Source organism: Monopterus albus, unplaced genomic scaffold (genome assembly GCF_001952655.1).
Source record: "Monopterus albus unplaced genomic scaffold, M_albus_1.0 scaffold260.1, whole genome shotgun sequence".
Lineage (NCBI taxonomy): Eukaryota > Metazoa > Chordata > Actinopteri > Synbranchiformes > Synbranchidae > Monopterus > Monopterus albus.
The window spans coordinates 1,652,544-1,665,901 of record NW_018128140.1 but is presented as its reverse complement, the minus strand read 5'-3'; the positions used below and the strand labels follow the sequence as shown (position 1 = coordinate 1,665,901).

The 13,358-nt window shown below is 46.6% G+C and overlaps 1 protein-coding gene across 3 annotated transcripts in view; it reads left to right on the top strand.

Annotated features, from left to right (window-relative positions):
- LOC109972520 (semaphorin-6D-like) overlaps nucleotides 1-12,959 on the top strand; it is a 55,110-nt gene extending 42,151 nt beyond the window's left edge. For 2 of the 3 annotated variants that reach the window (XM_020621441.1, XM_020621442.1), the window contains 3 exons: nucleotides 5,819-6,069; nucleotides 7,476-7,607; nucleotides 9,000-12,959. In XM_020621441.1, coding sequence (XP_020477097.1) covers nucleotides 5,819-6,069; nucleotides 7,476-7,607; nucleotides 9,000-10,265 — 1,649 coding nt within the window. In that variant the 3' untranslated portion in view covers nucleotides 10,266-12,959. The remainder of the gene's footprint in view (nucleotides 1-5,818; nucleotides 6,070-7,475; nucleotides 7,608-8,999) is intronic. The other variant, XM_020621443.1, reaches the window with a different exon arrangement.
- Nucleotides 12,960-13,358: the final 399 nt, after the last annotated feature.

Sequence of the window (13,358 nt, the reverse complement as noted above, 5' to 3'; positions counted from 1 at the left end):
CCCAGCCACCCGGACAGCTGCTGCAACAGTTGGTGTGGCGGTCCTGGGCTGGTGTGGTTACACGTGGTCTGCGGTTGTGAGGTCGGTTGGATGTACTGCCAAATTCTCTAAAACGCCTTTGGAGACAGCTTAAGGTAGAGAAATGAACATTCAATTCACGGGCAACAGCTCTGGTGGACATTCCTGCAGTCAGCATGCCAATTGCACGCTCCCTCAAAACTTGCGACATCTGTGGCATTGTGCTGTGTGATAAAACTGCACATTTTAGAGTGTTCTTTTACTGTGGCCAGCCTAAGGCACACCTGTGCAATAATCAAGCTGTCTAATCAGCATCTTGATATGCCACACCTGTAAGGTGGATGGATTGTCTCAGCAAAGGAGAAGTGCTCACTAACACAGATTTAGACAGAATTGTAAACAATATTTGAGAGAAATGGGCCTTTTGTGTACATAGAGCAAGTTGTAGATCTTTGAGTTCAGCTCATGAAAAATGGGGGCAAACACAAGACTGTTGCCTTTATAATTTTGTTCAGTGTACTTAGGCATAAATTAAAGGTACTTGTACTTCATGTTTCCAGTTTGTCCAGCTTTATACCTCTGCCTCAAACCAGCTCCATTTTTTACTTCTCCATATTTATTCAGCAGCTTCAGTTACTGTTTTCTTAACACATTTTACATTCACGATGAGCTGATAAAAAGATGCAGAGCTGTTGGTGACACTGCTCAACACTAACAGAAATAGTTACAACTAAAACAGATTACAGCTTCATGTTTCTATAACAATAATTCAATATACACAGTGATACAGCAGGCCCCTGTCTGAACTGTGAGTAGCCTGCTTTTACTTCGGCTAACATTATCACTGCATGGCTTGGTATTAGTAATGCATTATTTTTTATGCTGCAGTACTAAATACTTCCTCCAGGAAGTGCTGCGGTGTAACATTGTTCTCTGACTTTGTGTTTGTCTCATCGGGTCCTGACTGTCATCAATGTGATCACACAGCTTTTACTTGTTTGCTTCATATTTGTGGTTGTGTTTCTGTGGAGCTTGTGAGTTATGGAGTTGCTTATTCCCTGAGTTTGGTCCTTCAGGGAGCGTGTCTCCCCAGGCCTGGTACAGATCTGACTGGGTGCCTCTGTCGCCTGAGGGGAGATGCTGCCCATAGACTGTCAGTGCACTGGTCAGTTCAACTGAATCCTGTTAGAGGTTCTACTGTGTGATTTAATTTGAGTTTCCCAGACAGGAAGAATGTCTCTGCTGATTTAGTCGACTTAAAAAAAAAAAAAAAAAAAAAAAAAAAAAACAGGGAGAGAAAGAAGAAAATGAGAGACTGAAGTGGAGATGGAGAGAGGGAGGGCGGTGTACTGCAGACAGAGAGGAGGGAGCAGATATACACTGAAGATATAGGTCGAGAAAGCACTTGAGGAAAGGCAGTGAGAGTGTACTGGAAGTTTTAGACAGAAAAGTGAGGAAAGACTTCACCCAGAAGATTTCAGCCCCGATCCCAGAAACTTTCCCAGTTCAGTCTGACAGCAGTGAGAGAAACTTTCAGCCTGACGGGGGGGAGAGAGAAACAAAGAGCCGGGGCAGAGAATGAAACATTTCTCTGTCGGGCTGTAATTAGCATAATATTTCTCTCTGTGTCTCCATCATCCTATTTATGACTGTCAGAATGAAGGACAGAGATGAAAGGATGGAAATAACCGGCATGAAATGTGTCTGTTAATCACAGGGGATGTCTGTGTGTGTGTTCGTACTGACTGGACATTGAGTGGCTGCTCACTCTGTTTCACTGCACTATTTTGCACTAAAGACAAATTTGTTCCATGGTGTCTTTTATCAAAGCGAAGCCTCAGAGGCCTCGGGGCGACGCTGGCTTTGAGGTTAGAGACAGTCGCCAGTTCGAGTCCCGGACCAGGCGGGGAACAAAACCCCCAGATGGTCGACAGCACGGGGCATGAAATTAGCTTTTTGTTTCTCGGGGTATTTTTGGCCCTTTGATCATTTCGGGGCACGCTGCTCCTTCTGAATAAACTGTGAAATAAAAGCAGGGAGTTTGAAGAGCCTCAGAGAAATACTCTGCACAAATATACCAGCAGAAAGGCAACTCGACCAAAACCCCGGCGCTCTGTGGGTCCTTGTAGAGTCGACTGTGGTTCCAACATTTGGCTTTACTTTTTATCATTATATTTACCTTGTTTATAATGAGAATACCTTGCCTGTTACTTTTATTCTTAATCACTGTTTCTTCCACCCTGTTTCTCTCCCTCTGCTGCTGTAGCTCTGCAGTAGTTTATAGCTCTGCCTACCCCCATGGCTTGGGATCGAATGCTAACATCTTCCAAACTAATAAGCATCCATCCATTATCTATACCACTTATCATGTTCAAGGTTGTGGGGAAGCTGGAGCCAATCCCAGCTGACACTGGGTGAGAGGCGTGGTCCACCCTGGACAGGTCACCAGTCTGTCACAGAGCTGACATGTAGACAAACACTCACACTCACTCATATGGGTGATTTAGAGTAACCAGTCGACCTAAGCTGCATGTCTTTGGACTGTGGGAGGAAGCCGGAGCACCCGGATGGAACCCACGCAGGCACATGGTGAACATGCAGACTCTGCACAGAAAGGCCACGGGTCGGCCGGGACTCGAACCCAGAACCTTCTTGTTGTGAAGTGACAGTGCTGGCCAAATACAGCATTGTGCACAAAAAGGTTGGCCCTGGTTTTGTGTAACGCGACGTTCTCTGGCAGGACACTGGGATAAACGTACATACAGTATACCACAGAAGTGAGTACACCCCCTCACATTTTGTAAATATTTAAGTATATCTTTTCATGTGACAACACTGACGAAATGACACTTGGCTACAATGTAAAGTAGTGAGTCTACAGCTTGTATAACAGTGTAAATGTGCTGTCCCCTCAAAATAACGCAACACACAGCCATTAATGTCTAAACTGCTGGCAACAAAAGTGAGTACACCCCTAAGTGATAATGGCCAAATGGGGCCCAAAGTGTCAATATTTTGTGTGGCCACCATTATTTTCCAGCACTGCCTTAACCCTCTTGGGCATAGAGTTCACCAGAGCTTCACAGGTTGCCACTGGAATCCTCTTCCACTCCTCCATGATGACGTCACGGAGCTGGTGGATGTTAGAGACCTTGCGCACCTCCACCTTCCGTTTCAGGTCACGACCAAACTTAAAACAGTCACCGTGAACACTATCTGTAGTTTGTCTTTAAACACATACGTGTTCCTCCAACTGGACTTCCTGGATCGTAGCTCATCAACTCACCACTACATGAACAGCTCCTTGCGTTGTTTCAGTCCCGTGTTCAGTCTCTTTTAGGTCCGTTATTGGTCTCTAAAAAGCTGTAGAGCTGCAGAGGCCATGGCGATTTTCTGTGACTGAGTGACACCCTCACATTTACGACAGGTTTGATAACACAGGTTGGTAGTTCACTGTCAGGCTCATACTTTTGAACAGAAGGACATTTGAACAAAGCAGGGACAGTAGCTTGTGCATTGCCTGAATAAAAAACAGTCGAGTTTCCCAGAGTCTCCCCAGGACATGTCCCTCCAGCTGTCAGCAGCCTGGAGCCTTATTGTACAGTGTGTAAAGTGCTCTGTGAGTGTCAGCAGGTAAATCAGCCTGTCAGTCTGAGGCCTGGGCGGCTGCCAGGTGGTGAGCTGCATGGCAGTAATGAAAACTGCTCCTCTGCTGCGCAGTCGAGCTTCCAGGATGAAGCAGGGGAAACACAAACAGAGGCTACGTGAAAGTCACAGCTTTCATCTGTTAAAGTGGTTAATCACACAGACGGGCAGCAGCGATGAGTCAGCACCGACTGCAGCCGTGGGCCCTGCCCGAGCACAGCACGCAGCTGTATCTTGGACAAACAGCAGCCGTACAAGCACACCTGTTGGAGCCCCAGAGCCGTGCACTATTGCTACGTCAGAATCATTCAAGTGGAAATATCAAAATCAGAATCTGCTTTATTGGCCAGGTGTGTCGGACACATGAGGAATTTGACTCTGGTACATCGTCTCTCAATGTGTATGTACATATCCCCATGCAAGGGGCAAGCAAACAGTAAACCAGCATAAAGCTGTGTAATATAACAAAATAAACAGTATTAACAAACAGTACTTAAAACTAGAGACCTGTACGAATCTGTATAATCTGTACAAGGTATATTTATAGGTATTGCACTGAGGGTTATTGTCCAGTCATTGGTTAAGTGTTCATCAGAGTGACAGCCTGGGGGAAGAAACTGTCCTTGTGCCTGGTTGTCTTGGCGTACAGTGACCTGTAACGCCGTCCAGGCGTGCAAACAGACTATGTTCAGGGTGTGAGGGGTCTGCAGTGATCCTCTCTGTCCTCCTTTTGACCCGTGTGGTGTACAGGACCTACATGGGGGGCAGGTTCTGTAGAACTGTATCAGCAGCTCCTGGGGCAGGTTGAACTTCCTGAGCTGGTGCAAGACCCCCTGCACAAACGAGAGCACACATCCCTGGGCGGTGCCTGTGCTTATTGTCCGGATGCTGGATGTGGTTTTCCTCTGCTGTGCCTTCTTGGTGATGGTCCTGATGTTGGACGTCCACTTCAGGTCTTGGGAGATAGTGGAGCCCAAGAACTTGTAGGACTTTACTGCTGATACAATGCTGCCAAGTATGGTAATTGGGGGTAAGGTGGGAGGGCTCTTCCTGAAGTCCACTGTCATCTCCACTGTTTTGAGCGTGTTCAGCTCCAGGTTGTCTTGTCATCGTCTCGGATGACACCAATGACCGTTGTGTCATCTGCAAACTTTAGGAACTTGACAGAGGGGTCCTTCGAGATGCAGTCGTTGGTGTAGAGTGAAAACAGAAGGGAGGGCACACATCCCTGGAGGGCACCTGATAATTGCAAATGTTTCTTCTTTTAGTCTTAGTCTTGTTGGTGCTTTTAAGAGAACATTGAGGCTCACAGTGACGTCAAAAATTACTACAGAAAAGGTCAGCTGTGGGAGGCTCTGCAGCCGGGTGGAGCGCACAGATCACCTGCACAAAATATGTCCATTAATACATAAACAGAATAAACAGGCAGAAACCTATGGAGATCACATATATAACATTTTTTGATAACATACAGTATATAAAAAAAAACAGCAAAAAATAGAGAGAGAACAAACTATCAGGCTGCAACCGCCACTGTGCACAAAGATCTGGCAAGATGACGTCTAGCCACCGGCAGTCACAGACACAGGGCAGAACCTGAATCCTGAGGTGCTAATAGACACAGTGGCCAGAAATCTGGATGCAGACCAGCAGTATTGATTAGTGCAGAGCTGCTTGTGTGGGCACGTGTGTGCGCCAGTGAGCTGCCAGGGGACACGCTGGCGACTCATTGTGTCTGAGAGGCTTTGATGTGATGGGGTGAACGCTGCCAAACAGTAAACTGTCTTTCATCTGCTCTCATCCCATCCTTCTGTTGTCCTCCTCCACCTTCCTCTTCCTTCCTTCGCCTCCCACCTCCATCTCCCTGTTTCCTTACCTGTGAACCACCTCCTCCTCATTAGGTCCAATCCTAATCTCTGCCAGTCTTTCTTTCTCTTCCTCTCATTCCTTTAAACAAACACCACAGCACCACTTATTAGAAGCAGTGCAAATCAGTGTTTCTATCTGTTAAATCCTTGTTTTCGTCTCCAGCTTGTTATTTTGGAGTCGGTGACCTTGGTGCCCTCTGTAGCCACAGCCCTGACCACAGAATTGAGCAGCAGGACTGACATAGCAAGTTGGAATAACCCTTGTTTCCTCCTCCTCTGTCTTCCAGGTGTCCGTCGTCTTCCAGAGATGGACCAGCGTGCCAATGCTAACGTTCACTACACCCTGCTCATCGCCTGCGTGCTGGTGGCCTTCTTTCTGGGCGCCATCTTGTCCGGCTTCCTGGTGTCATGTTACTGCAGCCACAGCGCCGCTCACCGGGCAAGGAGGCTAGGCAAAGACCCCGAGGCATCGCTGCCCCACGCCCTGTCGCTGCGGTCCCTCGCCAAGCTCAACGGTCTGCTGGACGGACAGCCCAAGGTGGGTGACGAGCTGGTCAGGGATGATATAAGAACTAGTACAGGCTTCTGATGCTAACCAGGAATGCTGGGAAAATACATATAGATTTATGACACATTGCCACATCACTGGGCTCAGTCATGGTACAGAAAACTATGGGAGCATGTCAGTGTGTTTCTCTGCCGACAGCTCAAACTATGCAAATCTCCCATCTATGTATAAGTCCTCAGTAGCTATAATCCCATTACCATGCCAGGCCTGAAAAGTCTGGTCAAACAGAGGGGGGTTAGCAGATGGTTTGCAAGAACGGGAGCCTGAAGTGAGGCACTCTGCAACCCAAAGTGTTTGTGAAACTGTTCCCAGATCTTTAGTATGGACAGCCACAGGATTTTCACAAGAGCCAGAGTTTAGAGGTAAGGGGGCTGAAACTGGGGAGGGGAGCTTCTGTTCAGAAGATTCCAGCTTCACCCAGACTGGAGCTTCTGCACTACCACTGACCCACCTTATAATATTTTACTAGCCCAGTCATCATAAAGAAAATGAGGCCAAGCCATACCTCCTAATCTTTTAGACCTTTGTAAAAAGTCTTTAACATATTCATGGGGTCTTACCCTCCCATTTGATCCACTGATTTAAAAAAAAAAAGTTTTTTTTAGGAATAAATACTGGAATACTTGGACAGAAATAAAGAAGTTTACTAAGATAGATAAGTAAATACATTATATTCAGAGGTGTCTATTTTTGTCCTCCCCAGCTACATACATGAGAGGGTCAGAATATTAGGAACACCTGTAGTCCAGTACAACACCACCTTTAACTATGAGCTCAGCAATAAACATGGAATTATACATTTATGACAATTTCACCAGGAATTGAAACATGTTGAGTTTCATAAACACAGATGTTAAAGTGAAGTGTCGCACTGAAGTGCATACGGTTGTACAGGTGTCCCTAATAAAGTGGTCGGTAAATGTATATTGCTGATGAGTTTGTCCTGTGGCTGACGTGGGTAAAGTTGCACATCTCACAGCTAAACAAAACCTCTGCTGTATCTCACACACATCTGCAGCAGGCTTAACAAGACGGGCTGAGAAGCAGCGACATAATGAGCTGAATCTTAAGCAGCCATGTTAATATTCATCCCTCCCTCCTCCTCCTCCCCCAGGGGAAGACATAATAACTTACGAGCTTCACCTCAGTCTTTTATTCAGCCATTACCTTCGACTGTTTCATTATGAACTCCATCTTTTTCCAAGTGTCCTTGAGCACAAAACTGAATATCTAAGCTTCCTGGCAACCTCTGACCTCTGTGCAGAAATGTATATTTATACAAGTTTCTCATTACAGTGTGTGGAATATGATAACTGAAAACCACCCAGGAAACACCCAGTAATCCGGATTTCTCTTCCTTATTTGTCTTCATTCAGGAGGACAAACTGGACGTGTCCACTCCGAAGATGTACAGCTCCTTTATGCCCAACGGTCGTTCAGAGCCTCACCTCCACACGCCCAGACACCAGGCCCTGCCCCTGGGAGACCCCGAGCTCAGCCTCTCACAGGTAGCACATCGTAGAGCACAGCCTGGGCTGGGTCACCATTACATACTGTTAAGTTTAATCTGTTCAAAAACAGTAAATGTATCATTAGACAATATTTTTCCATATGGGCCCAAGCAACCAGGCCTCCATCTGTAGAAACAGTTTAACATTTTGGGAATGGACAGACAAAGATGACTGTCAGTCTCCTGTCTGTGTGTAAAGTGCAGAGCTGAAGTCCAGACATGGTTAGCTTAGCACAGAGACTGGAAGCTATGGGAAACAAATCACACTGTTTAAAACCAGTCTGCAGCCTTGTCCATAGATCAGTGCTAATGTGTTCACTAACTGTGTTAGCATGCTTACATTTGCTACTTAGCAACTAAAAAGTACAGCAGAGGCTTACTCCAGTTCATTTATTGCACAGAAGTGGATGGCCTAGAGAACAGGGAGGACGAGTTTATCGCAGTGCATGCAAAAGTTGTTTCTCTCAAAGCCACAGATATGGACCTTGTGATGGTCCTAGATGAAAACTGAAATCTGTAGGGTTTGTGTTCTGGGGACAACATTTTATGACGATCAGTACAGTAGTTGATCAACTGGCATTCCCATTGCTAGAGCCACTGTGTCAGCATGACTCAACATAACCCTCTAACGCTCACTGATTCACAAATGGAAATGTAAAAACTACATTTAGTTTTAGAGGAAGTTGTATGTCTGAACTATTTGTAAACAAATCGCTGTATTTCTGTGCACCACCAGCTTTATGGTGCAGCCAGACTGAATTTAACAGGTGAAATTTACTCAGGTGATTTGGCCAGATGTAGTAGACATGTAATAATACAAGGTTGTAAAGGCAAACTGCAGGAGCTAGCATGGCTAGCAGGCTAAGAACAGCAGTCCACAAAGTTTAACAGTCATTAACCTGTGTCAGTCCTCAGCCTCAGTGCAAACCAGTCATTATTTCTTATCTGCTGTGCACATAAAACAAGAATGTTGTTAAGCTCTCAAACTGGCTGGACTTGATGATTTCATGTATCACACCAGTCGGATTGAGCAGGCAGGTCAGTTCACGACTGGATGTCAATGTGTCTTGTCACATTCAGCAGGGACTTGAACAGAAAGTTAATTCTGGGCTGACTGCACCACTTCAGGTCTTGGAAGGTGTATATCTGAGCTTTGGATAGAGCCGGGTTTGCTGTGCCTCTTGAGTCCATCTTGTATGCTAAGCTAGGCTAACCGCGTCTAACAGCTGTGCATAAACACATAGACATGAGCGTGATACCCCTCTGAACAGCTCATTGAAAGACAGATGAGCAATGTTTACAAATTTATAGCTCAAGAAGACAAAATTTAAGAATTTTGAACTCTGTGCCTTGAAAGTGTTGGACAACCCTGGGTCTAACCTCCTTTTAGTCTCTGTCTCAGGGTGATGGAGAGCTGTCTGGCTTGCCCACACCAGACTCCACCCCGGAGCTCCCCATCAAGAACATGAAGGCCCTGCGGCATCACCAGTATGAGAAGAACCAGAACTGCAACAACGCCAAGGACAATGCCAATGCCAAGCCTGGCCCCAGCTGCTCTGGGTCCAGTCTGGGCTTCATGGCAGTTGTTGGGAACTCGGTGACCCAGCAGGCCTTTCCCTTGTCTCATCACCATGGCAACAGTTTGAGCAATGGAGCGGCACACGGAGCGGGCGCTTCTTCGACTTCACTGCAGCTCCCTGAGGAGAGGGAGATCTCACATGATGAGCGTGCAGCAGCAGCAGGTGGAGGAGCTGGAGGTGGGGCAGTCCCACATCACCACCACTCCCAGCAGTCTCTCCCCCAGACGGTAGTGGACGTGTCGGCACTGGATGAGCTGCTGAAACACATCCATGAGGTCAGCGCGTCGGGCACCGGAGGCATCAAGGTCCTCACCTCCACCTCCTCGTCCTCCCTGTTCTCTAGGCCATCCACTTCTGGAGGCCATCATCACCACCACCATCACAGTCACCATAGCCAGACGCGCACCCATCACTACAACCACAGTGATCACCATAGAGACCACAGCAGCGGCAGCGGTCACCATCTCCAGATCCCCGAAACAGAATCGGCTCCGTACTACAGCACCTCAACACTGCCCAGGGATGGGCTCCCCAAACGCCTGGACGCACCTCCTCCACACTCCTCCTCATCCTCCTCTTCTTCATCTTCATCCTCCAACAACCCCACCTCCTCCACCTCTGTCCCTTCCTCCTCCTCTTCCTCATCCTCCACTCCACTCCAGCAGCAGGTGATTCCAGAGAGACCTGGAGTAAGCGGCATCCCGGTGACACGCCACCACTCCCAGCGCCACTCTCTCATCAAGATGGGCAGTGGGGGCGGCGCTGTGCCGCGCCACCACAGCTTCAATCAACGGGGAGCACAGCACTCGCACTTTCTGGCCAGGATGAACACCAACAGCAGCAGCAATGGGCCCCCAAGCATGAACGTGAACCCCAGCGCCAGTGGAGAGAGCCAGCAGCTGTCGATCGCCAGCGCTTGCCTGACGCGGCAGCACAGTTACAGTGAAGGGCCAAACGTGCAGCAAACAGTAAATGTCCGGAGAACGGCGTCACTCAAACCCCAGGTCCCACCAAAACCGCTGTTCCTGCCTAATACAGCAACATCATCAGTAGCAGAGGCAGGAAAATACAACTAGAGAAACGGGAGGGGGAGGAGGCGCCACCCCAACGTGACTGCTACAGCCCTGCCTGAGGGAAGCACTCCGAACTGCCTGCAGGGCTTGTGAGAAATGCCAAAATGAGAGCAGTGACAGGACTGAAAGACACAAAAGAGACTGGAGAGCTTTCTGTCCCCATCTCTCGTCATTACAACCCTTCAGTTGTGGTTCTTTTCCTGCTGCTGAGTCACAGTCGCTCACTGTAGCTGCTTCGCTCACAGCACTGCCCTGAACAGACACACTGAGGATCGACCGATTTTTCTTTTCACGGTCGGTGCTGCTTGTGGCGACTATCCCCTCACGAGTCTGACAAACATTCCATAAGGCGAGGGATGCTAACCAACCCAAAGGGGTCCCCACGGCTTGAGGTGGCCTGAAAAAGTCTCTGTGAATGCAGATTTCTTATGAGCACTTTCATCTAATGTCCTTGTTGTTGCAGCCTGGCACAGGGCCTGGATTTCATTTTCAAAACTTCACAAAAGCAGGGATTGGGCTGCTGCAGAGCTGATGGGAGCTGAAACTGGGACTGTTGGGCAATCAACCAATGGAATTTCCCTCCACAGGGGAAATCAAACAAAAATCACATTAGGTCAAAAATGCCCAGATGGTAATTCCTCCCTCTGCTTTGGAGAAAACTGGAGGGAGGGTTCACTCTCCTTTTCCATGAAAAAAATGAGCCCTGAGGAGGAGACCAAACTGCAGTGAGACGGGATGTTTTTACACAACACGTTGTGCTTCATGAGCTGTGGGATCAGATCTAAACAGTGAAACCCAGCAGCCACAGAGCTTTCTCTCTCTGGGCCCTGACAGTGCACACAAACCAGATAAATGTTCTTTTTGGTACCACGCTGGTATCTGGAAAACAAGCTAAGCGTTAATGGAGCGCAGCAGGTGATCAGGGGAAGCATTCTGATAAATTATTCCCCCAAATTACCAATTCATGCTCTCAATACACTTAATACTCATTCAATCTAGTAATTTGTGTTAAAATGACTTAATTGATTCTCTTGAATTAATAATTGCCCTCAAATGACTTAATTTGCCCCCTGCTTTCTGTCGTTATCTGTGAAACACTCAGAAATCCAGGAGCTGAATTCTGATGAACTGGGTGACATCTGCAGGAGCTAGAAAGATGATTTATCAGAACCATTTCCCCATCACTTGCTGAGAGGCTGTAGCAGTACGACAGGTGACCCTGTCAAAACAGAGGAGGCAGTGGATGCAGTGAAAACACGTTGGTTCACTTAACTTAAAGGAAGGCACCTGGCATCAGTGCAGTGGTCCCCCCCCATTCATTTCCACTGTTTTTACTGGACTCTTTACCTAGGGAAACAGTTTCATTAACTGTAACTTTACACTGCTTTTTCAAATGCATCAAAAGGATTGTTGTAGTTTGGCTTTACAGCACCAGTGTGTTAGCATGCTAGCACTTGCTAACTGGCACTAAACTACAACTGTGAATGATGGGAATGTTTTTAATTTCACAAGTATTCAGTAAACCAGATGCCCATAAAGTGAATTATTGTACCGACTGTCACGGCAACTCAGGGGCTGAGTTAATGCTGTAACAATTAGCCGATTAAATGATGGGCTTTTTTGCAGCTACTTTGGTAATCGATTATTAAATGGAGTCATTTATAAAGCTAAACACTACGCATTTGTTTCCATTCAGTCAATTTAATGGTTTTCTGTGTTGTATTTTGTTTGACCAGTATGACCAGTTACAAAGGCAGGTTATTCTGGACTGTATATTTACCATTAAACTGATTGTTTACACCTGCTACTCCAGTGTTAGTAATTTGGTAAAGTCTAGTAACAGACACTGGTGGGCAGGCGAAACAAGTCCCTGTGACGGGACATTGTGGTTTAAAACCGCTGGGGAACCACTGCTCCTGTCTAGCCGTGCAGAGATCTCTGGTTTTATCTGCCCTGGGTTTGATGTGAACACACGTTAGTTTGACTGGCTACAAACACCACATTTCCAAAGATCTACAGCAGTTGTAGCTCCCCAGCACACAGTCCCAGCTGCTCAGATAGTAATAAAAACTGCTGACATGATGATTATTGTGTACAAATAAAGCCAGAGTTATCTGCACAGACAGATTCCACTAGGGAAGAGTAACAGTAGCTCCTGTTTATTTCTGAGGTAACTTGGGTGAGCGTTTGGCTTTCGAGCCACTTTGCTGACCACAGTGTGTGGGAAAGGTCTAATGGTCTCCAACTGTGAAGGGAACATGCTGCTTCCTGTTTTACTTTTACCTCCCAGTGTTTGTCAGTGGTCAAGATCACTTTTATTCTGTGGCTGTTTCTTCTGTTTGGACAGGCGAACCAAACTAACAGGCAACATTTTGAGGCAAGGGAGATGAGCAATACTGCCAGCAACAGCAATAAAAGTTGGAGACTTTTTGGGAAGTAATCCATGTAAATAATATAAGCTGCTTGGAAGCATAGAAACAGCTGAGAAGCGTTGACTGTCCATGTTGCCTCAACATGTGCCAGTTTGGTGAAGTCTGAAACTGCCTGGATAATGAATGTGATCATTTGAGATTTGCAAAAGTTTTGATTGCCAAAATTTAAAAAACTGTAGTGAAGCTTGAGCCTGAAGATGTTATGTACACACACTGTCACGTCTCTCCTGCTGCCAGGGCTTATCAATAAAGAATCATAATGGTAGTTCTGCATGTTTTAGCCGTTACCTGCTAAGTGGCACCGTGTTAAGGCCAATCGTGTTCCACATCACAGTCTGGGTTTGACTAAGGTTTGTAACCTTAGCAAAAAGCCAACAGTAACTAAACCACATGTTAATACAGACTTACTAAAGCAGCAGACGTCCTGTTGTTAAAGTCTGCACATGCACTACAGTGTTTCCCCTGCCACTCCCTCTAAACAGCTTGAAAGGCAAGTTAATTTTATTTTCTATATAGCGCCAGATCACAACAGAAGTCATGTAAGGTTACCTTTCTTATAGAACTGGTCTATACCTTGTTCTTTTATTAAATTAAATAGCCCTATGTTATTTATCTTATTTACACAAGGGCATGTCATTTCTGTCTCTGCATGGTCAAACTGTGT